This window comes from Pagrus pagrus (genome assembly GCF_965226575.1).
Source record: "Pagrus pagrus genome assembly, chromosome: 18".
Classification (NCBI taxonomy): domain Eukaryota; kingdom Metazoa; phylum Chordata; class Actinopteri; order Spariformes; family Sparidae; genus Pagrus; species Pagrus pagrus.
Genome location: NC_140202.1, coordinates 15,342,596 through 15,368,341, shown reverse-complemented (window position 1 = coordinate 15,368,341; position 25,746 = coordinate 15,342,596). Strand labels below are relative to the sequence as shown.

Here is a 25,746-nt window from a genome sequence, read left to right as displayed (position 1 = left end):
ACAGGTCAGCAGACAGCGGGCAGGGTGGCCTTCCTGCTGATTTGTCTTATAAAAGGAAATTTCATGGTTAAACATACTGCACTTTATTCTGCCCTGATACCATTTAATATTCCATTCATAATCAGCCTTACCTTTCTCCAACAGTGATCCTGTAGTCCCAATACCAATTACATTCTCTCCTTCACCCTGATAGAGAATTTTAGGGTAAAAAAACATCATTTTAAGGCTGAATCTCTTTGGTACATACACTTATTTGCCTTATTACAAGACAGTCACCCACATGGTATCCTGCAGGGATGTACTTTAAAGCCTCGGCACACAGACCAACTCCATCACAAGCCTTGAGGAAGTACATGGCCGTGTCGCTACTTTCTGTGTGGCCTCTCTTCAACAGAGTCCAGGCTTCAGAGACACAACTGACAGACATTGTCATTAACACACAATATGACTCAAATGTGACTGAATTATTTTGATAATGTTTTGATAATCTTAGCTCAGGAGTTCTCAAAGTGCATCCAGCAAACATTTTGTGCAGCCTCCGTAAGTGACATTTTAAGTCGTAAAAACTTTGAGATCCCCTGTCTGAGATGATCAAAAATATAATCAGTCAGCCATTAGTTTGCCACAATGTACCTGTTTTGAAGTAGCACATCTGCAAAGAGCTTAGCATCCTCAGCACTTTCTATTGCAGGCCTGGTCCAGTGGAGGTACCTCAACGCCAGCTGAGGTTGCTTCCTCGTTAGCAGACATTGGATGATGCAGCCGTGCTGCCAGGAGAGCCAGGGAACAGCAGCCCTGGGGCTCAGTAACAGCTCCATGGAAGCCTGGATAACATGTAACATGACATTAAGCACATGAATGACAAGGTGTCAGGGGCCCCTCGGTCACAGCATCGATTTTCAAGTGACTGTCAATCATACAATCATTGATCGACATGATGAATCCGTCCCTATTAAGAGGATGTGTACCACAGTCCTTTAAAGTAGCTGGAATTTAACATCCTCCTAAAAAGCCTACACTTGATCCAGAGGTTTTAGCCAACTAAAGACCCATAACTAACCTTTCTATATGACTTTCTACATAACAACAGTTTGTATGAGAATTTCCCATCAGGTTTTAGAGTACATCATAGCACCGAAACATCAAAGATGCACATGACTACCACAAATAGACATAAAACGACTACAAAGAGACACAAAACGACTATGAAGGGACACAAAACTACCACAAAGAGACATAAAACAACTGCAGAAAAACACAAAACAACCACAAAGGGACATGCAACTACCACAAATAGACATAAAATAACTACAAAGATGCACACAACTACCACAAAGATACAAAAGACTAAAAGAGACAAAAAAAACTACAAAGGGACAAACAACTACCACAAAGTGCCACTGTTGTGGTCTGTTGTCTCATAATCCATCTATGATAAAGCAGCATGATGAGTTTTTTCTTTATGAAACTGAATCAGCAACACCTCTGCTACTTGTTGTTATGGAGAAATAAACTGGCAACTTTCTTGTCATCAATGAAAGCATCTCCTCTGCCAAATGAGAGGCATACTGTAATTTCATCACTAATGAGTGGCACAGTGGAGCGTTATTACATTAATCATATGCGCTACTCAAGTGGCCCATTAGTGTTACCTGCAGACTGTTATGGCTGCTGAAACGAGGACACTAATGTAATCAACAGGATGGTTAACTGGCCTTTGATTCGCACTCTCGATCACAGTCAGCTTGCCTATGCTCATTTAAATGACTTCAGAATCACTCACTGATGCATGAAATCAATTTTGCCTCTTGGTTATATACCTTGATGTGTCCGTGATCAAGCATCCAGAAGGCCCTGATTTGTTGGGAAAAGCTAGAAGGAATAGTGAAGGCATGGCAGAAAGATTGAAGGAGGTCGTCTTTGCACTGCAGGAAGTTTGCCATGTCCAGAACAAAGTACATAAGCTGCGATACATAAAGGTTAAGGACTACATAACAATGAATCATAGAGCACAACAGATAAAGGGGGCTGTACAGTATGCTCCACAGAAGACTTAGTTGATGTTTTTGAAAAGATACAAGCGCTTGGACTGACATGTTGTCTATATGAGGCACCAGCACGAGCTTCAGCAGGGACTGCAGGCTGGGAGGAGGATAGCACTGATCTGTGCAGTCTTCAGAAGTCGAAAAGCACCCATGTTGTCTGTCCAGGTGAGTCACCATCCCCTGTATCAAAGAGCTGAATCTTCCCGTGACTCCCTCCTCCCATCTAGTCAAACGTAAGAAAGTAGAAAATCAGAGGTGATAATCTGAAGCGGGAGGAAAATTAGTAAACAACGGCTCAGAATTTCTTCATAGAGTCAAACTATCCGAGTTACCCGGGTGTCTCGAGAGAAGCCTTCCGATGGCTGTGACCCATTTCTTTCCACATCTGGGAGATACGCTTCACCTCGTGAGCCTCTGACAGCACCAGCGGAGAACAGGAAGACTTTTAGAGATGTCATAACAGGTCATCACGTCAATATAATGTGATTTGTGTGATCAAATCTGTACCAGGGTACTTGGGCAGAAGCCCCATGATGCCCCACCACTGAACAAGCCGTCCCAGCCAAATGTGTTGCTTCAGAGCCCTTTGTTCTCGGTTCCAGCATCCACGTCTGACGTCCGAGGAGCCGAATGTATCCCTGCACACCACACATGGCACCCCCATGCCTGAATAGAAACATTTTTATTCTAGTAAATTCACATCAGAAGGTTAATTACTCATAATCAGTCATAATCATCAGCCATGCTGTATGCTGAATGTGTTGTACCGTGCCAGAGGTGGGCTGAGCTGAGCTGCCTTCTCGCCCACTGGGCCAGGGTGAGCAGGTTCCTCAGCCTCTGGAGCAGCATGTGCACTCTGGTGAAAGAGCTCCGGTCCAGAAACATCCACAGGCCCTGGCAGCGGCTGAAACCTGCGGGAAGACATACAGAGATCCTGAGTGTATACTTTGAAATCCAAACATTTAAACGTGATTGATGAAGGAACATGTTCTTACTCACATAATGTTAATAACTCCTTTTTAGCAAACTCTGATGTCCTCTGGACCCAGCAGCTGAAAGCCAGCGGGATTTCCTCCACATCTACTTCACCTGCAGTAGAGGTGAAAGTTGATGAATCAAACAAGGACAGAACTACTTCTACTACTACCTTTATGTAAGTCAAATACTTCTGTCATGTACCTTCAGCTGTAAGCTTCCGTAGCCAGCGGATGATGGCTCTTATGTTGTTGCTGGCCAACGCCTCGGACCACTGGTGCTGTGTATCCATCATGACTGCCCTCTGACCCCAGGGTCCACACAGAGACAAGGGAGTTCACATGATGGGATCAAAAAAGGGATACCTATTCATCACAGCAGAAGAAACAAAGAGTTATTACTACAGATGATATAACCATAGACACAACGTGCGTTAAGTACAGATTAAGGCATGAACGTGGTATCTGCCATTATTTTACCAGCCTCCATAGAGAAAACTGTAAAGATTTTTTGAATACTTACTTGGAGACGTGGTTTAGTTGTCCAGTAGCTCCGGTAAACTGTCCGTGTGTGCAGCGGTAAGTGCTATGTGCTCTGTCTGCCCGGATTTGCTGACTGGACCGGTGGCTACAGTAACACTCTCTTCTTACACAAGCTACTTTGGTACATGTTAATCCACTAATCTCACTCTCAGTTAACATTTCATTGGCTGAGTTGCAGCATGGCTGTGAGTGCATGCGTGTGTATCTTTATTTACATCACTAGGGCTGCATTTAGTGATTATTTTCATAGTTGAGTAATTTGACAACTATATTCTTGATTAATTGATTTGTTGTTTGGTTTATAAATGATGAAAAATGTCTATCAGTGTTTCCAAAAGCCCAGGATGATGAAGTCCTCAAATGTGTTTGTTTTGTCCACAACCTAAAGATATTAAGTCTACTGTCATAAAGGAGTAAAGAAACAGGAAAATATTCACATTTAAGAAGCTGAAACCAGAACATTTTTCTGTTTTTTTTTCTTAAAAAAATCATTTTTCACTTTTTTCTCACAATTTATAGACATTTAAAGCTGCACTGTTTAGTTTTGGAAAAGAACTTCAGAAACTCAGAAAGGTAATATCTGCAATATTGATAAAGTAATAATAAAAACTCAGAAATAAGTCTTATTTCCATAATTGAATAAAGGAAAATAAGAGGATAATAAGGGACAATGAGGTCCCCACAACACTGTCTGGAGCTAGAAAGGTGGCAGGGAGATGATTATTGGTGTATTTACCAGTAAAGAAAACAGTTGTAACCCTACTGGAATGTTTCCAGCAGTAAACAGCTGTGCAGCAGCGTTTTTTCCTTCTATAATTGTGTCAGTGTGTATTTACCCTTAGTTTACCCCTTAATGACCTATTTACTTTTTCTAGACCATGTGTGTGTGTGGCCCATAAAAAGCACAACAGGGCAGAACATGTGGAGTATTGTTAAGTGAAAAACAATTCATTTTTAATTCTTTCTGTTTACATACACGCATTTTTGTAATTACAAGCTGGCTTAATTAAAACGCAAAACTGTAGGGGAAAAAAACATTTTTCTGAATGGATGTCCAGGCTTTTGTAGTACTTTTACGTTTGACACACATGCACACACACAGTGGCCATCATCCATTACTTTCACAGTGCTGGGACAGTCTACAGATTTGCGTAGGTGACAGAAGGTAGGTCCAAATCCCCTGGTGGGGCCCAGGGATGATTAATGATTAAAGGGGATTAGGAGATGGGTCAGGGCTCGGCTACTAGTCTCACTGTGATGCTGCCGTGGCTGCCTTCATACTATCTGTGTCACTACGACCACTCGCCTCTCTCAGGACTAAATCTGAGGACGCCAGCGGGAAAACAAAGTGAAAACGAGAGGAGAAGGATGGCAGATGTTCAAGGTGAATGCTGACCAGGATAAGGTAGGGACAGTGGACTTTCTGTGTCAGTTACTTCTTACATTTCATTTTTGGGAACTTGCCAGTAAGAAATGCCAAGATCACTGGAATTATGTTTTTTAAACCGCAGTACATCTTGCTGATCTTTTTTCAGTTTGATTCACATGAAGACTGTTTCAAGCTTGTGCGCATCTGCTCACATGTCGCTGTATTTTGTCTTAGCAGTGTTTGACATTCAGACAAATTTTGCTGTCATGTGACCTTATATACTTTTCATACTCATAGGCCTGCCTGCATCTACAGTATAACCAAAATGCAGCGTCCACAATATATCGATCATGACTACCAGGCTAAGCTGCTTATGAGAGGACCTTCAGAGAACTCTACAACCAATCCCCCTCCCCTTGGTCCCCCACACCCCCTTGAGGATAACCTGTTCCTCTCCCCTGCTTCACCTGCGTCCCACCCTTAATCCCCCCTGGACTTTAAAGAACGAGAGGAGATATATACAATGGCAGTTTTGAGACTGAAGTTCACCAAGACCAAGAGGGACAAGCTGGCCCAGGTGCTATGGATCCTGAACTGGATCTCAGTAGTGACGGGGGCCATCCTCTTCAGCCTGGGCCTCTTCCTCAAGGTGGAGCTCAACAAGCGGGAGGAGCTGATGGCTGAGAGGGACATCCAGTATGTTCCCAACATGCTGATCGCTGTGGGCCTCATCGCCTGTGCCATAAACTTCCTGGGTGGGAAGATCTGCTACGACTGCGTGGACAGCACCAAGTTCTTGCGCTGGAAGCTCATCATGCTGCCCTACATCATATGCACCTTCTTCTTCACCTTCTGCGTGCTGGTGGGGGCTCTGATGTGTTACAGCATGCGCGGGGAGCTGGAGGAGTCTCTGAACCTGGGGCTGACAGAGGCCATGAGGTTCTATAAGGACACGGACACGCCGGGACGATGCTTCCTGAAGCGCACTGTGGACGTGCTGCAGATAGAGTTCCAGTGCTGCGGAAACAATGGATATAAAGACTGGTTTCAAATCCAGTGGATCAGCAGCCGTTACCTGGATATGTCCGAAAGAGAGGTGGTGGAGTAAGTGCACACTACAGACTGAGGACACTGGTTTAATAAAGAGTATAAATATATATATATTTAAGATGGCATAGAAAGGGATTGTATAAAAAAAATTGACATAAGAAAAGATTCAACACCCTCCCCTAATATCTCAAACATGTTGGTGCAACTTATATCTATAATCATTTTTCCACAGTCCCAAACAATGACACACTAAGTTCAAATCTTTCACACATAACACCAAGTATAAAACCCTGAGCTTTCCCTTCTTCCTCCTGCTTTCTAGCCGATTAAGAAGTAACGTGGAGGGGAAGTACCTGATGGACGGAGTCCCCTTCAGCTGCTGCAACACCTTCTCCCCCCGGCCCTGCATCCAGCAGCAGCTCACCAACAACTCCGCTCACTTCAACTACGAGCACCAGAGAGAGGAGCTGAACCTGTGGATGAAAGGCTGCCGCCAGGCGCTGCTGGAGTACTACACCCACATCATGCAGTCCATTGGCCTCACAGTCCTCATCACCTGGCTGTTTGAGGTGAGAGGACACAAGTTAAAGGGATATTCTTACCCTAACCCTAACCAATCATCACTCGTCATGCCTAAACCTAACCAGTCTACATGAGTAGAGAGAGTCACAACAACAGACATTAAAAATGCTGATTGTCAAGTGAGTCACGTAGACCTCATAGTTCCCTGAAGTTTTTTGCGGGCAATTTGAGTACGCTAATGGTTAAAACATTAGTGTAAAATAACATAGACAAACAATAAATGCACTCATGCTGAAACTGCTGCCACTGCTGTGAAAGAACGGTCCACTGGTGGGAATGGAGATAATGTGACTCTCTCTACTCAAGGAACCCAGCCAACAAAGCCAACGAGTACTAGCCAGTCAGAGGCAGAGTAGGGCAGGCCATGACTTCACCACCCTTGGGAAACAAATTTCCCCACAGGTGTAAGAAATTGTCTCAGGTGATGTAACTTGAGGCAATGTGACAAGTAATGTGGGATATTGAATAAGTGAGTGTACCAGACCACTGTGGCTTGTTTGTGTTGTGTTTGAGGCTAGCGGCCCGAGGCTACACCAAGCTCCTACTAGCATAACGCACCTCAAAATACAACTGAACTTTTGGCAGTCAAGTTGCATTGTGGTTAATGTAGGCACCAGGGTTTTACAAAGGGAGAGGTCATGGCTTAAGAAGAGACAATATCTCTGCTGTATCTATTTTGATACTGTTTAAAAACTATTAAAAAACATTTTCAGGTGATTATACACAAATGAAAACATAATTATGAATATTAAATTACATTTCTGCAAATTGATCCTCCAAAATCTTACTGCATACTGGACCTGAGAGAGAGAGAGAGAGAGAGAGAGAGAGCTGCTGCAGTAGCTGTTTGTACTTTACAACTCCAGAATCTTTACCAAAAGGTTTATGGACACTGGTGAAGGACATGATTGGTGTCATCTCAGCCTTTGCATGAACACCGTTATGGCACATTCACTTCACACCGTTACAGTACTAATCCTTGAGTAAATCTCTACTGTCGTATTATCTCTGTGTCCTCCCTGCAGGACATGAAGTGGACTCTCTTATTGTCCGCTACTCAGTTGCATGTCAGTTAGAGCCGCAGATACTTATTAGTTACAAAATGACAGCAGACCATATGGACGAAACAAACAAAACTCTACTCGTGTGACCTCTTGTATCATGAGTTGCGCTCACATTTTGTGTCATGCGTTCACTAATATGCTTCTGTGTGTCTTGTTTTAGCTGTCAGTGTTGACAGGGGTTCGTTTCCTCCAGACCTCCCTGGAAAATGTGCTGAGACAAGGTGACCCCAACTCTGAGTCTGAGGGCTGGCTGCTGGAAAACAGCTTCATGGAAACGGCCCGCATGAATCTGAACATCATCAAGAGCCTCGGCAAGTGCAACCAGATAGACACAGCCAACAATGGAGACCCAAACATTAATGTTCCCTGCACCTCTAAAGCAAACTACGGGCCGGACAACGTGCCCCCGAAGGAAACACCTGACGACAGTTGACCTCTCTCAGGCCTCAGTGAACAGCATCTCTAAAGGGCCTCCATCTAGACGCTACATTTATTGCTTTGAATCCATATGAATCCAAATCTCTCGATACATGTTCTTTTTTCAAACAACATAATGTAAATCATAAATCACCACAATCTGTACACATCTGTACTGTGATATGTTTACAAATGATATCTTGTTGCCTGTGTTTGGTGTGGTTTTACAACAGGTGTTCTTACAGTTTCTTACACCTGTCTGCTTGATATACTGGAGTCACAGTGAACTTGAGATTCGTATTTCTTTGATGAAGAGAAATTAGGGATAGTGATCAGAAGTTGAAGGCCACATTTTGCCTGATTTTGCCTCAAAGTATGACGATAAAAAGCAGTCAAAAGAGGTTAGAACATAAATCACATGCTGCCAGTAGTGATTTGGCCTCAGGTTAAATAGAGCTGCGTTTCCACCCAGAACTGTTAGTCCCAGGAAATAGTTTCAAGGAACTAAAAGCCACTTGTCTAGAGACCTGTGAAGATTAGGCAAATTAGCATCTCATGTACGAAAAAGCATCAGTTGCTCTTGTCTGTCATTTTTGTGCGCGCCTATACAACAAACACCATCATCAGTCATTTGATTTCTTCTGTGACTCTAAGTTGATGCGTCAGAGCACAATGAACAAAAAAACTGGTTTGCAGCTGCAGATTTTTAATAATACTTTTGAAACCCACAGAGCAGGGACTTTTGGGGATAAGGTCCTGGGAACGTAATTTAGGCCGTTCCCTGCAGTGGAAAAGCACTGAGTTCCTCAAAGGTTCCTTGTCCCTGGGGAATGTTCCTGCATTGAAAACAGGCTGATATTGCGGTACAAATAATGGAAGAGCATGATGATGAAGTTTAGACAAGTTCTGGGTGTGTAGATAACATTTCTGGATCCCTTCTGTGCATTTTTACCCAACTTTAGCAAACAGACTTATACCAAGGGTAGTGAATGGGATGAATAGTGTTTTCTTGCTTACACATTAGTTAAAAGCACACAACTAGACAGAAATCTGATTGTAACACAGTACAAGACATTTCCTAGAGCGTTTGAGCTGTCACAAACATGGATCTCATGTGCCTCAGCAAAGCCGCCATGGTCTTACCAGAACACCTCAGTCACTGAGCTACTAAAAGCTTGACAATAAAACTTCTGAGCTGGTGACTGTTGGGTATTATTGTTTGATTGTTTCATAAGGACTCCAAAGAAGTGCAGTGCAAACTAGGCTACCATGTCTTACTTTGTTTTAATTATAAGGCCTTCAACATATTGGCTGGTGGTCAAAGGAACTCTGCTTTCTTTGCCTTTCCATTCAGAAATTATAGAGCACAGCTGAGAAGCCAAATTACAGCTTAAGCACTGGGGGGGAACAACAACAAAGAAACTTGCAGGTTGTTAAATTAAAGCATGAAGGTTAATAAAGTACTGTTCTTGCTATGAGACATTTGAAATAAGAGAATGTTTTCTATTTCTGCCTTGGGCTGACTTGACGGATAAAACAATGTATTCTATGGGTGAGCAACATGAGGGAGCAACATGGTAGATTTTAGAAACTGTGACACTATAGCACTCAGATTTATTCAGGGCACAGGAACAGTTCATCTGTATAGAGGCTAGTGTCTTTATTTCCACAGCCTGGAAGTCATGTAGTACTGTCAAACAACACAAAAAGGAGGACATTTTATATTCACACTTTTCCTGAAAAGGCTGAGCAAATATGAACATGAATAACTGAAAAAGATATCATATATATATTGCTTTCAATAAAAAGAACATTTCTTTCTTAAATAGAATACTGGATTACTTTTACTTAAATTCAATTTGTATCAAGTGACTCAGCACCATATGGTGAAATGTGACTATAATATGTTTAGAAATGGCCCCTTTAATAGGTTTTAATCATTACAATCATACAGCGGATATCTGATAATCAATTCGGCCAAACAGAATTTTTTTCTACTTATATATGTGTTCATATAATTCACTAACGGACTCTCAAGAGCAGTTTCCATAAAAAAAATTTAAAAAAATGAGGCTGAAATATTGATAAAACTTTAATCTGGTGTCATGAAATGAAATGACATGAAATGTCTCTATATCAATTATGGAAGCAGATAACAGTGTACTTCTCTTTGATTACTAAATCTGTTTTAAAACAACTTTGAAAATAACGTATATTCCAGAAATGCTTCATCCATTACATACGTGCCTATATATGCGGGTAAAGGTTACGGTAAGATGTGGCCTTTTTTTTTTTTTTCACACACAAAAATGTGTAAAATCTCTGACCCATGCATGAACATTTCCAAATGAATGTACCTTCCAAAACAGCAATTATAACTTAGGACAAATCTGAATGTCTAACACAAAAAGAGAATGCAGAAAATTCACAGCATTACTGAGGAGAAAAATCAAATACATGAACTGATAACGGAAACATGTCAGTGTGTATCTGATGTTTGTCTTTATTGGAATGAGCCTCTTTGCAAATTACATTTTTCTCGGAGAAACTCATTCTCACAGCAGACAATCAAATTAAAACAAGGCGACTTGGGTTTACTATTCTTCATCTTCCTCCTCTTCCTCTTTTAACTGTCCCACTTCTCTAGACTCCAGCAGGGATTTCAGCAGGGAGGGATTGGCTGCTCAGGCCTTCTTTGATTGCAGGAGGGTTGTTTGTTTGTTTGTGTGTGTGTGGTGGTGGTTTGTGTATGCGTGTGTGTGTGTGTGTGTGTGTGTGCCGTAGGAGCACTGGAGCACATTGTGCTCTATGACTGTGCTCTGTACTTTCTGGCCCACCACAGCTGGAGCAATCATCACAACATCTGCCACTCAAAGGCAAACATAACGTTGACCACCTCGAGGCTGCGGGCGATTTCTTCCAGGATGCAGTGCTGCTGCCACAGCTGGTTCAGCTTCCTGTAGCGCTCTGGGCAAAGGTGCAACGGATTGCCCCTTCTGGAAATTTAGAGACAGAAGGTGTCATTTAGGGTTTAACCAAGAAAACAAACAACACTTTTGATATGACAAAATCTTGTTTTTCATGGCCATGGCTATGCTGCTCAGACTGGCTGCAGGTGGCGGAGGTGTTAAACTTGCAGCAGCAATTACTTTTTTGCCTGTAGGAGGCAATGTCACCATGTCTGCATCTACAATTGTAAGTAGAAGTAATAATTATTCAGTACGTAACAAAGAAGCTACATCTCTTACACAAGATGAGGATCTGTCTCCCCATAGTCATCCAGGTAAGGAGCAGGGTATGTGCTTCCTCGAGTCTTACTGGCCATCAATACGATTTCACACTCTCTTATCCTGTAAACATGAAATTAAACTTTATTTATACAGCACATTTCATGCAAGAAGGAATATGATTGAGTCAAATAATGCAGTTTTAGGGCTGGAAAATCATTCTCTTGATCCCTCCCAGAATTTACACACCTGAGGAACATCCCCACTCCAGCACCACAGGTAGCGGCATGGGCGGTGCAAGCTCCCACATCTTCCCCATCCAGCTGGCTTAGACAGCAGGAGCTCTGAGAGCACAGCATGGCCCCGCAAAACAGGCACAGGGTCGGATGCTTCCTCTCATCGTCTGTGGACTTGGGACACCTGCGGATAACAGAGGAGAAGAGCAGGTTGGACATCTCAAGCTGAGTTTCCACTGAAAAGCTGTGATTGAGAAAGGACTTCAAGTGGCCACGTACTGAAAATGGCAGGCTTGATTGAGGAGAGCACTGTAATCCTCTGGAAGATCAATCAAACGATTCCTTCTCCTGGGGTATCTGGAGAAAGTTTATTAATCAATTATTGGGAGATGTTTTATTACAAAGTAAAAGTACGGCTGGAGGAATACGAAGGCTAAAGTTTACCTGACAGTCTGCATTTTGCCGTTCAGGGCTTTGGTTACAGCTGGGCTCCCACACCACCTAATAAAGACAAAAGAAATTTTAAAACTGCTAACCTCTCCAGTGAACACTAAACGATCACCGATCACACCAACATTGCTCATATGTTTATCACCAACCTCTGCAGCAGTGGAGTAACAGGGTCTCTGTGCTCCTGGAAGAGCTGGAACAGATCAGAGGGTAATGCCAAGTATTTGCACAGTGCCTCCATCTGTCCTTGAGGGGTAACTGCAAAGACCAAAAACGTCAGCTTCAGTTCATTAATCATCATGTGCAGTCTGTTATAATGATTAAATACTTCAGTTTGACCTACCAGCAGCACTAAAGAGCTCCTCTGGTGGATGCACTCCTGTAAGGCAATTGAAAAAGAGAGCAGCACAGCGCAGGAAAGGTTCTATTCCTCTCTTCACTCTTTCTGCCACAGAGCTGCAAGACACATCTGGAATTAGCCTGGCGAGCAAACCACAGAACAACCTGTCAAACAAGCTGAAGGCAGTCTACACGATCATAAACAACTCTGGGCATGCAGCATGTTAAGGGACAATGTTTGCTTCAATTGAGAGGGCATTTGTTTCCATTACAAACAGGCAAGGTCGATTCCTATCAGGTTTGCTTATGAAGCAGGCTAAAAAAAACATGTCTCAGTGAAAATGCCTTTAGACAGTATTCAGGGGGAACACAGATGCCGACTTTTTTTGTAGGTAAAAGTCTACATGCAGTTTATGGAAGGACAGCCCTTAGAAATTGGTGACAAGAAGCATTTGTACCTTCCAGTGTGTTGTGACACTGAAGTGAGCAGCTCTGCTGCTGCTCTCGCCTCCTCTGTCTCTTCTCCACCCGCTACTGCAGGGAAATCTAGGCAGAAGTGGCACCATTATTTAATCATCATAATCATTGTTATTGAGCAGCATTTTTAGATAGATACAAGAAGTACTGTCGGACCAGAATGTTATGGTTGAGACATTTGCTGTTTGTACCTGTAGAGGACAGGAGGATCTGCAGCATGTGAGCCATGGTGACCAGATGCAGGATGTGCAGGTGGTTGTAGGCAGAGCTGACAGCGGACGGCTGTAGGTCTACAGCCTCCTCCTGGTACAGTGAGGGTATAGACAACACTAACCCCACCTGACAAAACACACAAGAGCACATACCCATTACCAAAGTAATAACAAAGTCTAGCACATTAAGTAAAAGTTTTAAGTTGTGAGAAACTTTAACAAGAATGACATCTTTTAGGGGAAACCTACCAAGAGATGGAAGAAGTCCACCTCCAGAAGAGAAGGGGTGTTCTTTCTGCTCAAGACCGGAAGCAAAACTGGGGAAAGAGGTCGCACATATGACCACAAGGCTAATGGACATGAAGGCCTTTATTTACAGTATAAAGCACATGTCATAGGTGTTGGTGGAAAACCCAATGTGTTATATGAAAAGAACAGCTGTACAACTACATCTTATAGATAAATATGATGTATTCTTAGATGAGCACATACCACCCAACATGTCGGTGAAGTGCCTTTGAATGACAGTCTGGGAGCTCTTAAGTCTCTGAGTTGCCGAAAACTGAACGATTGCCTTCAGACCTGCAAGCTAAAATAGAGAAATATCTCACAATACTGATGACAAATCTAAACCCAAAACATTATTCATTGCATGCATTATATGACAGGTTTGTCACACATCAATATATGGCATCCAACCTGTCTGTTTTGCAAGGACCCGAACAGCGGCTTGTCCTCTGCCTGCAATATGTTTTCTGTGAAGACATGCAAAGATATTTTGAGAATAGCAAATAAATTAATCCAGACAGCGAGACACAATAAGCCAAGACTTACTGTACCTATGGCCTGAATAGTGAAGGCACACGTGTTCCAAGCCATTAGGGGCACACGTGGGCACAGCTCATTAGGTGCCGTCTGCAGCCCCACTCTGTGGACTGTGGTGGCGCACACAACCAGCATCTCCACTATGCTGTCCGAGAACTTTCTCCTATGACAAAAACCCCCCCCAAAACAGCAGAGAATTCAGATTGCTGCACTATAGGATAAACAGTAATGAAGAAGGTGACAGTTTCACTCACGGTTCTTGTACTCCATAGCTCAGTATGGATCTAAAGTCTGGCTGGCTCTCTCCACACAACCCCGTGTCCGCATCAACACTACTTCCTTCTGTGTTGCAATCTGCACCAGAGATACAGAAGCATCACTTATCTCATCTCATAAACAACTGATGAATCAGAAGATGCAAATTTAAACATTTATCGCAGATGATTCTCTACATTTATGACATTTTGTGCATTTTTTCCATTTGTGGATCAGTTTTACACAGGTGACACTATATGACAAATAGCTGCAGTGGCTCAACCCAAAACCTCCAACACACACATAAGCAGTGCCGCATAGAGAAATGCCTTTTCCTGTGACAATGCATTGTTGTCTTCTTACCATTGTCCTGAGTGACTGACTTGAGTCCTTTAACCCTGGCAGAGAGGATCTGGATCCAGCGAGGCAGGGTCAAATGCTGTCCAATTATCTCCGCATTTTCACTACAAACATTAAAACAAATATTCACATTACTTCTATATATCATGTCAATTGTAAATTGAGCCGAATTGGGTTTCACTAACTTACTAGTTAAACATTAGTGGTTCCAACGGTATGAGAGGGACAACAGTGTTGCACAGAGACTTGCACAGGGGACACAAGTACTCCCCATTCTCCAGGTCTATGATCAGCTCAGCATGGAGCCGGTTCCTGGTTGTGTTCTGAACAGCCTCAAAATATCTGAAAATTACAGAAAATAACAACTGTCAATTGTGTCTTCTCACACACACACACACACACACACACACACACACACACACACACACAAGAAGAGCACTAAAAGAAAACTAATTATCAAACGTAATAACTCACTTCTGCCAACATGTGGCATGCATGACGTGTCCGCAGCTGCCAGTGTGGGTCCCAACTGCCAGTTCAGGGGGCATGAAGAGCGGATATGAGGTCCCTGTCCCTTTAAGGAATAAATATAATGAGCATGTGCCTACACCTTCCCCATGAAACTGCAGCTGTTAACAATTAAATGACATTATAGTAACTGAGACTGACCATCTTCTTTGCTGGTCGGTATCTTTCCTCTGCACTGCGTCAGCACCGTGGACCTCTGGACACACGCAGTCAGGACCATAGCTTGAGCCTGGGCCGCCACTTCCTGTTCTTCCTGGCAAAGAATGCAGGTGAGCACCTCCCTGTCGGCTGGAGTGGACCCTCGGTGGGGCCCGACGGCTACACACAGCTCCATGTGCTCCATTGCACAGCTAGAGGAATTAGCATAACCCAAAGAATTAGTCAAATTATTGGTCTGGATCTCATGCCAGCTAGACACAATCACAAACGTGATTTTTTAAATGATCCTCTTCACCTCTCAGTAGCTGAGACAGGCTCTCCTTGTGTCCCGCTCTCTGGCATGTTGTCATACAGCATCTTGTTTGACTCAATGAAGTTCTTCTGCATCTCTGACATCTGGGCCATAATCTTCTGCCGGTGGAGTTTGGCTGCCTCTGCCTTCCTTTTGCGCTCAGCTTTCTCTTTGTCCTGAGCACTCTGGAATAATAACAATTCAGACAGCAACGTGTTTCTGTTAATTCAACTCGATTTCTTATAGTTTCAGAGGAGGGCATGACCAATCGCTGGATTGTGTTTGGCACCTTGAACTCCTCTTGTGAAACCAAATGAATGATTGTGAGTCAAAGGGGATTTTGTAACAGGAAGTGTCAAGACAGAACAGCTCTGTGCTCTTCAACAAGGTGCCTTTTATTTTGTATAATTACTCATTTGGTATTAAGGTACTTTTATAATCTTATTTTTACATTTCCTGACCACTCCATTCCCAAAACTTGACAAATTTTATGTTGGAGACAATGAAGCTCTCTTGAAAATTAAATAGTTAACCCAGAGTTAGCCCAGAGCTCTCTTTGTAAAAGGCGCTTAATTCAAGAACTGAACCTATCAGTACAGCATTCATGCAAGCAAGAGTGAAGTCAAATCAGTTTCAAACATGTTTAAATTCATCGGTCATTGTTCTCTTACCTCTTCGGGCTTGGTTGCTTCCACGCTCATGGAAGCTGTTGGACTGGACTTCTCTCTAAGGCACTTGATAATTTCAAACATCTAGCAGAAAAGACATTCATATAAAAAGGTAAAGGTAGTTTCAAAACAAATTCATCGCTCTACAAAAACGATAAAACCTTTTTATATGATGCAAATGATGAAAATGCAGAACAGCCTACCTGTAGAACCCATTTGACCATGTCTTTCTGAGCTTCGAGGGAAGGTACAGCCTTGATCTTGGACAACAAGAGGAACACTGACTTGCCGTGTTCTGAACCGATTTCTGGAACAACAGAAGAGATATTAACATCACCAAGTCCACAAAACAAAACCAGTTTATAGCTTTATGACTATGAACTGAACAACAAAACAATTAGTTTTCACTCACTGCGGGCCTTGAGACTGAAATCAAAGGTCACTTCCTCCACAGTGCTATCCTCAAGCTGGGTTTTCTCTTCAAGCAATGCCTGACCTATCAAGTGCAGGGCCTGTGTGGTAAATGCATGCATTTCATTATTGCAAGTGGTTTCAGTAATAAGTCTCAAAGGTTGATCAAGGTCGACTCTGTGAAGGATGTAACATGTACCCTCTGGATCATGGCTTCTGTCCAATGCGTGGCTCGGTCCTCTGCAGCTCTCTGCAGGACGCGTCTCAGGACGTGGATGATAATGTCACAGCAGAGAAGACGCACTATGCTGGAAAAAGCTGGGCAGAAGGCCGGGGGTACTGGAGGACGCAAAGCTGAAAACAAAAAGAGAGCGCATTAGTAGAGCTGAAAATCATCACATCTTCAAGTTGTACAGAGGGATATGCAGCGCCAAGATGTCGTTCACCTTTATCATTGCTCTCCTGAGTCCTCCTCTTTTTCTGAGACTCTTCTGCCTATAACAGGTGAAAGATAAGAATGAGATCAGGACTATTCAACAGAAATTGTGTACATTTAATGTAAAAATGGTGAGACGCTGCTTTACCTTGCTGTGCTGTGATCTTGAATAGTGGTAGAAAAAGGGGTTGAATTCTACCAGACGTTCTTTTTTAACTTCATACAATCCATGTCCTGAAACCCCTGGTTTTCTAAAAACAGAAGAGACAGAATAAATCCACTGAGAAATGACTGTTGAGATAGAACTCATACAGTAAGCTGTGTCACAGTCTTTACATACTTGAAGGTAGCAACTTTGGTAATTACAGCCTCCAGGCCTGTCTCATGGCTCTCCTGCAAAGAAAACATTTTGAACTCATTTAGAAACAATAATTCTCTCATAAAAACTAAGAATTAACTTTATAAATTAGAGATAATATGTAGTTTACGTTCTCCGGTAGGCCTTTGACCAGGCTACTATGAGCCATGGGCTCAATGCACAGCAGGTGGATAACCTCCCTCATTGTCACTTCCTCTTTGGTCACCTGACTGACACCTGGGGCATAGCGCTCACCTGGAAACACAACACTGGTCAGACACCGCTGCATGATTCAAAACTCTACCAACTGACATCTCAAGATTGATTAGTGGACCGTACCAATGATGACGATGAGGAGGTAGAGCATCTCTTCTGTCAGTCGATTCCACTGAATCAATTCATCCTGCAAGTTGAGTTTATTTTCATCAGTGTTTGGTGGCACCACATATCTTTTTCCTAAGTAATTATTAGAGTGCTGCTTACCTGGTCTTTGCTTGAACAACTCCCATTAAAATAATCAAAGAGCTCAAATCTCAACAAGATCAGCATGAGGAAGTGGTTGGCGTCCATTTTGGAAGCAGCTATCTGTAAACAATTTTTGGAGAGGGTCATATATCAGAAAATTGTATACATATTAGGTCAAAGTTAAGAGCATGAGAGAAATCCGACGTCTGACTGCCACCGACCTGAAGCATGAGAATGTCCTTATCGTACATCTCGTCCCTGCATTTTACGTCCTGATAGTAGTAGACCTGATGAGGTGAAACAACAACATGCATTAATTGATAAGCAAATAATAACAGCGAGCATACAGAATGAAAACAATGCCCTGAACTTCCACAGAAAAAAGTAGTATATGAGTATACCTGGCTGACCAATGACAGCCCGTTTCTCCTCCACATTTCAGCTGACACCTGTGCAGCCAGCACCACACAGCGCAGAGGATGCTCTGCCAGCTGGGTGTAGTCAAAGCTCTCCTGCAACACACCACCACAAAAATCAAGACAAACTTCATTCCATAAACACAACAACACAGCAAACACTGAATATCTGCTTGATGACTCACTGGCACCAGCTGCTCCCTAAACATTTAAATAAGTGTTTGTTTGTTTGATTTTTCACTTACAGGATCATCCAGACGCTCAATCGCCCCTCCTCTGCACAGAAGTACATACAGGCCTGAGGGTGACAGTGCACAGAGAGGTAAGTTCACAGTTGACAGGAAAATACACCAATAACTCAAAGAGAGTCTCAGATATTATATATAGTTCTCCTACCAGCCAGTAGCCTGGAGATGGGTAGATGTATGCTGACAGGCTGCTGAGACACTTTGTACGGGCGAACATGGAGGATGTGCTTGCACATGTAGTAGTCAGTGGCTTCCCTGTGGAAGGGCTGGTTATTGCACTCCATCAGGACTTTGTGGCACTCTTTAAAAGCAAGCAGCAGGAGCTCATCCTGGTGGGGAAACAAGCAATATTTAACCACAGGAAAAGTGAAGGGTAAGTGAGCAGGTTTTATAGGTACATTATTTCCTCAAATAAAAACCAGGAGTCAAACAACGGCTTTCAAATCCCGGTCAACAAAAACAAAAACAACGCCTAAGCAATTTTCATCCCTTTGTTGTTCTGGATTAATTATCTAAATAGATATTGTCCAATTTCCGGTGTTTATCAGCCAAACTCTGTTTTTTATACAAATGCCACAAGATGGCAGTGTCATGACCCTCTACAGTTAAGGTAAATAAAAGGTCCTGGTCACTATTTGAGGAAATACTGTACTGAATGCTACCTCTACTTTTTGGGATAATTCTATTGTTTGATCGACAAACTGTACTCACATCAGAGGAACACCAGTCCTGAAACATAGCAAGAATGTGGCGCAGCTGGATCTGAAGAGAAAAGCCAGCTTCCCATTCTGGCTCCACTGCAATGTGTTGACCAAACTGGCGCTTCACCTCCTCCATACCCTGATAAACGAAAGTGAAAGAGTGCCAGGGTTCATAAATATCTGGTTTGTCGCCATCAAAGATTGAATCAGGGTAGAGTCGAGTGAAGTATTACCTGCATGCATTTGAGAAGCCCAAGAAAGACTTTGAGCCCCTCTATGAACTGTGTCCGCATCTCGTCAGTCCATATTGAGGGTTTACTGATGAGAATATACCTGAGAGAGAAACATCTTACATCTTAGATGAAGACCAAAATAAGTAAGAAACAAGACTTGGTTAAATTGCTTCCTGTTTACTAACCTGAGGTCGTGGAAGATGACCTGGATGCGCGAGAACTTGTCTGAGTTGTAGCCGAGGAAGAAGAAGCGATTGTTGACATCCAGATGTTCATGCAGCAATTCCATGACTGTATCAACTATCACTTTAATGACATTGGCCTCTTTGATCAGCTGTCTTGCCTGTAGGCGGAACAGGAATGTGAGAAAAAAGAAGCACAAACATTAAAAACCATATTAACCTCATTAAGATATAACTGATGCGGTACCAAAACACACTTACCAATGTGGGTACTGTAAATATCTGAACAGACAGAGCAGTGATGGATATACTCCTCTCATGATCATCATTTATGAAGTCCTTTTGCAGCTGCTTAAAGTGCTGAAAAAGAAAAAAGATAGTTAGATAGATAATTTAAGCAAATGAAAGGCAAAAACTTTTTTTGAAAAATTTTTTTTTACCTTTGTAAACTCAATGGCGAAAAGCCTCTTGAACTCGGTCTCCATTAGCATGCTAGAGAAAATCAGTTCATGTACTATCTTGCGAGCACCTTGAGAAAATCAGAAAAAATCTTCTCGTTAGTGTCATGTGGAATCGAGTTGGGACTGAGCTTGTACTCTGAATGAAAATCAAGCTACTTGCCTTTGAACATCCGGGCATCGTGCAGCATGAGTCTGCTGATGAGGCAAGGCTGGTCGCTGTCTGGATCTGTCTCCAGTGCCACCTGACAGAAGGCCTGCCTGAAGCCCACTGCGCAAGACACACATATAGGGTCATGCAACTGTGCATGGACAACTGAGCATTTAGGTGTAGACACGTTTTCTAAAAAAGGTATAAGTCAAGGGTGCACAATCAATAAATAAAGCTGTGAAATTTGTGTGGTGGCAATGACGGCAGCACCTGAGTAACTGATGATCTTCTGGAACCAGGAGCCGAGGCGCAGCGCAAAAGTTTGATGAGCCATCACTGCTGCATGAAGGATCTCCACACGTAGTGGCTGCAGGGAAATGTGCTCGGAGTTGGACTGCAACACAGCAGTGAAAGAGTTAGAGCTCACTTGCAGATACAAAAAAACTGGACAATAATCTTTCTCAATTTATAAATCATGAATCATATCTCAATGGTTTTTAGGGTCAGAGGCTGGTGTTTACCCTGATGAGATCCTTCGCTTGCTGGCAGGAACGAAGAGTTCCTCTCTTTACTGCCCGCCGGCCCTGTGCAACAATTAACAGCAACAATTAACAATTATAACATAATGGTATAATCTGCAATGGATATCATGAATGCAATCATGGAAACACGACTTGATAGAATTGTTAAAAGGAAAGTCAAAAGCAAATAAAACCAAAAATACCTCCTTATCAATAAGTGCTGTGTGTGTCTGTGCTTCAGCCTCATTACAGTTAACGGAGCGCTGCAGGGTGTAGATCACATGGTCGTACGAGTGGTGCTCATCGTTGTACAGTACACAGTAGTATGCATTGTCTTTTGTCCTGCATGGATGAAGACATGATCATAGTTAAGTTGAGTGTTTTGCATATGAAATGATGTATTTGCATGTAGTCAGACAGGCTGTACCGAGGCTGGAGTTCAGCTGACAGCTCCGAGTTCTCCTCCCACACCAACAAATCTGTGACGTAGTGCAGCAGCCCCCGGAACAGCTTCCCAGCACGCTGGTATATCTCAGGCTCCAACAAACACTCATCCTGCACAAAATGAGAGAATCACACCAGGCTCAATTTATTGAGCAGGTCCCTTGTACAAAAAGTAGCATACTTAAAACTTGGTCTCCAATGTATTAGAGACGTTTATCACACTTTCTGCACAAAAAACGTACTGTTAGTGACATTAATATTTAACCTGGAATGATACGTTGCTACGATTGTTTGTTTTTTTCTAATATTGTAACTTTCCAAGATTAAGACATTAAGAAATAAATCTGCCTTCAATAAAAACGTTAAACTGTGCAGGAACTGAAGCTAGTCTGACTCTGAGAAAGTTTGTTATGATAAACTTTATTAATTCCCTATTTCCTGTGTCGCCAGCAGTGACTCTCCAATATGACAAGGAAGTGGTCCAAATATTTGGCTTAATAAGAGCTTCAGAAGCTGCTGGCCTAGTAAAGCCAATATCAAATTCCCTGAGAGCAAACATTTCACATTGCAGCCAAGTATTTCATACAAATGTCCGACATTTGACACACAAACCAAACAAATCGTACAGCGAGTCTGTGTATTTACACCAGTCTCTACGTCACACTACTGTGTGAGAACAAGCACTGGAATCCACCACGATCTAAACAACAAGGGATCTGAAACAGCATGTTTAGTGTGGGGATGCTTTCATGTGTCACTGCCTGTTAAGCACAGGTTCAGATCTGGTGTAGAAAACACAAAGCAGCCTCTCAGTGATGCCTCTGTTAATAGAAGCACCTGCTGTTTACGGAAACAAGCACAGAGCTGTCACGCTGTACATCTGTTCAAAGCCCAGCATGATCTTATCAGAGGAAAACCTGATCAGCAAAGAAAGGCCTGGCAAACAACTGCTGAACAGTAACAGCCAATCATCAAAAGCAGTATGGTAGGAGAAGGTGTAGACTGGATACATCCCTGCACAGTTTTCCACCAGTGTTCACGCATTCAATCACCCTCCCAATCTTTTAACCTAGTCATAAATTTCCTAAGTTGGTGCAGGTCGACACAGTGCTTTTCTTCCTCGTTTCCGGAACCAAAGCTAAAGCCAAGAGACCAGCATCCAGGACTTAGATGGGAAAATAAGCATTCTGGGGTTCACTGACACAGAATGGGACAAGTACGCCCCTCCCACATCCCTCTTTTCCGCTCTATTATGTAACTCACCGTTACCATGGCAGTGGCTGCCCCTGGGTCGTGTTTGGAGCAACAGGGGCCGATCTTCCAGGCTTCTTCGTCCCCACAATCACAGAAGCCCCCGCCTGATGACGCGTGCATCTGGGAAAAAAAGCGCACATTCTATATGTCACTGAGGGCATGGATACACAGAGCAGCAATTAAGTTATACAACTGTTCTTTAACTGTGGGAATATGTTATTATACAACACTGGGGTTCCAACAAGAAAGGCCAAATACAAGTCTGACAATGAATGAATCAAGCATAGCTCTAAGTGTATTGGGAAATGCGCTGTGTTTTTTCTCGAAGATTAAGAGGTGAAGAGGAGGGTAATAAAGCTGTCGGGAGTGAATCACAGACTAGTGATTGACAAAAGCAAGGTTTAGTGCTTTAGTATGAGTGGCCCAGTACAGAGATGTCAAATCAGAACAGAAATCCCCTTTTTGAGTGACTTTCTATTATTCTCATTTATACAAGGGTAACAATCTGACTGTGACCGATTAATATACTCAAATAAAACATTTGAATTTCATTAAAAAAATGTGAACTTTTATATTGACACCAACCTTGTAACGATGGCTTTTGTGCACGCTATCCTGGAAGCAGTCCATGCACATGATACATGTAGGATCGATTGCACAATCCCTGCAGAAAGGTTGAAGAGGATTTGTTACTTGATGGAGCAAATGTCAACAAAGGCGTATCCTCTGAGGCTAAAGACATGCCACTCAAGTTGCTGTATAAATCTCTCCAGCATCAAACAAATGTATTTACTTCAATGTGAATATCCACAGTGCCAGGCAGGGGTGGGCAATCTGACAATTTGAGACTGTTACCAATCTTGCAGGCACCCACAGTACACTTTTTGGGCAAGTGATACTTGAACAAACTAAATCGAGCAATGTAGGCGACAAGATAACTGTATTGATTGGGCGAATCGGGTGGCTCTTCCCTGGGTGACGCATTGTAATAAATGCAACGTAAGTTATAGCTAGATGATGAGCTGGAGCAAAAAACAAACTGTCTGTCTGTGCCTGATGCCTGTTCATAGTAAATACCTAACACACCACCGACCTGTATCATTTTTAATTATGTAAAAATGTACCAGTGATGTCTTAAATACAACTCATGCTGACCTAGAACGTAAATGACAGCTTTGAGAAGGAAATTGAGAAACACTAGTGCAAAAACTGATGAACGAACAGCTCCACATATCTATGTGAGTGGCTTCACATCACTCAGGTCCACTCACACACTGCCCTACACTGAAACCTGAGAGGGTCTACTCATTAACTATTCATTTTTAACACTTAGCCTAAATTATGTGGGGTTGTTGTGTAATTAGATCGCTACAGAATTAAAACCTATTGAGGCCAAACTATTTCCGCCAAAAGTACTTAATGATATCAAATAGTCTTTATGTACTATCAGAATATTCTTGTCTCTGGCTTTATGTCTCACCCAGTAACCCCAGGTCCCAGCTAGGCTGTTATTTTTTGATACCTACATTCTGTAGCTAAATATCAGCGCAAATATTAGTCACTGATAACAGCAAATAAAGATCCAGTCCTTTATCATATCTAATATTATTACTGCTGTTATAACTTATTTATTGCAGGAGATCAGGGGGTCTATTCAGACCTGCAGGAGTAGACAGTCTCTCCCTCTTTGAAGACACGTCCACAGAGCTGGGAGGAGGTGCAGGCCTGCTTGAGCTTCTCCAGACCCTCCTCAGGATCCTCTCCAAACAGGAAACACTCCAGAGGATGGAAGAGTCGACTCTGCATGAGCTCCTCCTCCTCCTGGGGGCTGTGCTCCGTCTTCAGGCAGAAGATCTGCGGCACCTGCTCCTTCAGGTAGCGGAGCAGCTCCGCCCTGCTGTCTGCAGCCTCCAGCCATTCCTGCGGGACGAAAGGGAACAAGGTCAAGACTTGTTTAGCAATGACTCATCTGTCTCCACCTAGTGACACTTAACGGCACATGGTAGGATACTCTTCTCATAGTGATGCCCAGATAGATATTTGCCTTTTCGCACTGCGTCGTGGTACAGATCAATCAATCAATTTAACCTTCGAAATCTTGTTTTTGATTAAAAAAATAAATAAATTATGAAGACATAAACTTTTTGGTTGAGAGCAGAATAAGTATTTTTAAATATCATCTTTGCATTGACTGCTGATGCAACCAGCTGCGCTTTCACATTGTTTTTCTTTTGAAATCAGAAGTGGGGGAACAAAAAACACAGCGTTTCGCTTTCACACTTCCTGTGCTGGCTGGCAGAGGAATAAAAAACCACCATGTTCACGGGGTTGTCTTTACTGGTGAAGCAAGAATCTATGACACAAGAATGACTAGTATTAGTACCATCTATACATTTTATTTCACAATATATGTCAGAGCACAAGTCAAAAGGAGTTTTGCTTTGGTTTCCATTGTACAAAAAAATCTTACGAATAAACTCGAAGCTGAACTTTGGTACTTTATTGTACTCAGTAATAAAGTAATAAGTGTGATGACACTTGGGCTGACTCCATCAAATATGTGATTGTTTTATGGCTGATTTTCTACCCCTTTTGTATCCTTTTATTTCTTTTGGTCCTATGCTGGCAGTAATGCTCACTGTAGGTTTTCTAGTGTGTTTAATTTACAGCATGTTTTTAATGCATAGACTCATGCCAACTCATGTTCAGGCGCTTTGTACAAAAGCGACCACCAAAATACCAAAGGATGGAGAATAACACACCACAGAGACCACTGCCATATTTGTCGACTGTGATATCGACTCTAACAATCCCCGAGTCCAAAACAAAAACAATACACTAACTGTAGGTGAGCAATAAATGCAGTATCCTCTGCAGAGACATTTTAACCATTTAGGTAGCTAGCACATGAGCTAACTACGAATGATAGCCTGGTGGGCAGACGCCGTTTAACTGCGCAGTCACGCTATATTGTACAAATTAATTAACACGTTATACTTCAGTGTTTAGTCCCTGAGTCTCGGTGACCACTGTCAGCGATATTTGCTATTTGAAAATCGTACCTTGCTGAGCTCCAGTCCGTCTACAGATTGATCAGCCTCCGCCATATTCCATTTGCCGTAAAGGAGGAAGCGTCAGTGGGAGACTGTGGTCCACTTGCAACGGGGAAGCTTTTGCGACGCTATCAGGATATAATAAAAATAGTCCTTTGAGGATTGGTGTCTTTAGGTGGAGTAGTTACATTGCACTATGTGTCCCAATACATCCATGGTCCCACGCAGCCTCAGATTTCAATGATGTCGCAGGTTTAAATGTCTAAATTCGCCAGTGGAGTTTTGAATGTGGCTGATGCGAGTGCAGGAAACACCCCCAGCCACTAGGGGGCGCTGGTCGAGA

At 42.7% G+C, this 25,746-nt stretch overlaps 2 protein-coding genes across 4 annotated transcripts; one reads left to right on the top strand and one right to left on the bottom strand.

The window, feature by feature from the left end:
- Positions 1-5,454: 5,454 nt before the first annotated feature.
- Positions 5,455-8,060, top strand: LOC311273611 (photoreceptor outer segment membrane glycoprotein 2-like; the record flags this gene model as incomplete). The annotated part of the gene is made up of 3 exons (XM_084380738.1): positions 5,455-6,035; positions 6,304-6,550; positions 7,788-8,060. 3 exons carry the CDS (start codon positions 5,455-5,457, stop codon positions 8,058-8,060), a joined length of 1,101 nt encoding a protein of 366 aa, XP_084236864.1.
- Positions 8,061-9,687: 1,627 nt separating this feature from the next.
- Positions 9,688-25,726, bottom strand: ubr1 (ubiquitin protein ligase E3 component n-recognin 1). 3 transcript variants are annotated; one of them, XM_084381260.1, is made up of 47 exons: positions 25,413-25,726; positions 24,011-24,270; positions 22,936-23,014; positions 22,360-22,470; positions 21,080-21,207; positions 20,856-20,994; positions 20,653-20,715; positions 20,402-20,525; positions 20,144-20,251; positions 19,963-20,051; positions 19,784-19,882; positions 19,526-19,683; positions 19,341-19,440; positions 19,118-19,246; positions 18,555-18,735; positions 18,404-18,456; positions 18,144-18,254; positions 17,964-18,029; positions 17,761-17,862; positions 17,617-17,680; positions 17,408-17,532; positions 17,260-17,312; positions 17,068-17,170; positions 16,930-16,978; positions 16,683-16,837; positions 16,485-16,584; positions 16,276-16,379; positions 16,076-16,156; positions 15,408-15,589; positions 15,095-15,303; positions 14,900-14,999; positions 14,615-14,767; positions 14,429-14,529; positions 14,065-14,164; positions 13,825-13,973; positions 13,685-13,740; positions 13,478-13,574; positions 13,235-13,302; positions 12,965-13,112; positions 12,755-12,842; positions 12,301-12,437; positions 12,107-12,215; positions 11,952-12,008; positions 11,787-11,864; positions 11,521-11,691; positions 11,293-11,394; positions 9,688-11,040 (listed from the first exon to the last, which is right to left on the bottom strand). In XM_084381260.1, the coding sequence occupies exons 1-47, from the start codon at positions 25,455-25,457 to the stop codon at positions 10,899-10,901; spliced, it is 5,226 nt and encodes a 1,741-aa protein (XP_084237386.1). In that variant the 5' UTR covers positions 25,458-25,726; the 3' UTR covers positions 9,688-10,898. The 3 variants fall into 3 exon arrangements, with proteins under 3 accessions (XP_084237386.1, XP_084237388.1, XP_084237387.1); XM_084381262.1 differs by having other exon boundaries at positions 12,301-12,413; XM_084381261.1 differs by having other exon boundaries at positions 14,900-14,993.
- Positions 25,727-25,746: the final 20 nt, after the last annotated feature.